General features: G+C 44.7%; 1 protein-coding gene across 1 annotated transcript in view; it reads right to left on the bottom strand.

Annotated features, from left to right (window-relative positions):
- The window catches only part of kcnh8 (potassium voltage-gated channel, subfamily H (eag-related), member 8), a gene marked incomplete in the record, with an annotated part of 79,007 nt that overhangs the window by 11,197 nt on the left and 66,060 nt on the right, over positions 1-1,750 (bottom strand). Inside the window, 1 exon segment of the mRNA XM_014011242.1 lies at positions 886-1,163. Within this exon segment, the coding sequence (XP_013866696.1) occupies positions 886-1,163 (278 nt within the window).

The following is a 1,750-nucleotide window of genomic DNA, read 5'->3' as shown; positions in this document are numbered from 1 at the left end:
TATATATGCAGCCTGGAACATTTCCTATAAGAATATCAGAATATAAAATAAAAAATAGTCATTTAAAAGTGTTCAAAGAGTAAAAAATGGAGCCATTTTGTTTAAATTTTAAAGTAGACATGTTTTTAAATCGTCCCTTTTCACATTTAAATCAATCAGTTGGAGTCTTTATAAAGTGGAACTAGAATGCTTTGGTCGAATTCCTCCTTATTTAAACTTTACCAGCCCATCTTCCACCATTTTCCAGCTGTTTGCCTCAAAACAGCTGGATTTGATACTGTTCCTTTAAGACGCTTCATGCCCCGCCCCCTCCTGCTTCCAGACCGGTCCACTCCGGTTTGAGAGAGGGAGTTACATTCTCTAGCAATGCCGAGATGTTTTATATACAATTTAATTAAAAATATTTCAGCAACAGAAACCACATGTTGGAACCAGAGTCTGACCCAGAACCAAAGGACTACAAAGCAGATAATTTGACGTAAACATCATAGAAAATATAGAACACTGAAAGGGCTGAAAAATATGTCCCAAACAGAATGTAAAGATATGTTTGCAGCAAAGGAGAGACTAAAATCAACTTTTCTGCCTCCTAGAGGCTCCAAGTCCACAACAAAATGTATTTAACAGCTAAAAAATGTGAAATTTGCAAGTTCCCTTAAAAAATAACATTCTGCACAATCTTATGCAATATTATAATCTCTTGCATGATAATTACTACCTTTGTAACTCATTCTCTATAAAATTCTGCTGTTATAGCTATTTATTGTTGGCTGAGGTTGATTGGCTGAGGCAATCATCTTCAGTTAAGTTGAATCCAAAAGATAATCAGAGATATTTTGCTAAAAAACAAATGGTTAATGCCAAGGTTTTAATTAAATACTTCACCTTGGACTGAGGTTAGAAGGGTCTAAAGTGGTGGGGTTCATGTCCTGGATATCCCTCTGAGAGCGGTTGGTGCTGTGGGTCTTCTGACCGGGACGGCAGAAAGGAGACGTCCCTCCGGCGTTTCTGAGCTTCTCCTCTCGCTGCTGTTTCGTCAGGAGAGCTACAGACGCGTCCTCATCGTGTTCGTCCTCTTCTGCGTCTTCCTCGTGCTCATCCCGTGGTGCCTCGGCGGTTATCGAGTGGCCCTGGACCACACGCCCGTTTCTTCTGACTCCTGACTGGGAAAAAAAATGAGAGCAAATAAATAAATGAAAGGAAGTTCCATCAGCTGGGATTTATAAACAAATTTGTACGAAGCAACAAGTGTAAAATAAATATTAAAAAATGTGACTAGCATGTGTTCACTATTTAGCTAACTAGTTAAATATTTTCCTCTAACATTTTATTGGTTACAGCATTAGCAGTGTTAGCAGTGTTAGCAGAGCTAGCGGTGTAAGCGGTTCAGTTTGTCGCAGGATGATGACATCATCATGTGTATGCTTGGGTATTTGTCAGGCTGCAGTCTGGACTGCCCTTACTGCTGGTTTATCTGGGGGCCCGCTGCTACTCGGCCCCCCGGTGGGGTGTCCGGCTGGCTGCCGGCGTGCTGGGGGTTCCCGGGGTCTGGGGCTGGGAGCTGGAGTATGTGCCGGCCTGGCCTGGTGACTGCCTGCTGGGGCTCGGGGCCTCTGGACCTGTCGGGTTTTGGCCTGGGGAGGGGGGGGGTGCGCCCTGGGGGCCCGGACCTCTGTGCCCTTTCCTGGATCTGCTCTAGTATGGCGGGTGCCGGTGGGGCTTTGTCGCTGCTGGCCCCGGGGGCTGTGTG

The sequence above is a fragment of the Austrofundulus limnaeus genome, unplaced genomic scaffold, assembly GCF_001266775.1.
Source record: "Austrofundulus limnaeus strain Quisiro unplaced genomic scaffold, Austrofundulus_limnaeus-1.0 Scaffold78, whole genome shotgun sequence".
NCBI classification, from domain to species: domain Eukaryota; kingdom Metazoa; phylum Chordata; class Actinopteri; order Cyprinodontiformes; family Rivulidae; genus Austrofundulus; species Austrofundulus limnaeus.
The sequence above is the reverse complement of the archived record's forward strand: the minus strand, read 5'-3'. Positions and strand labels throughout refer to the sequence as shown.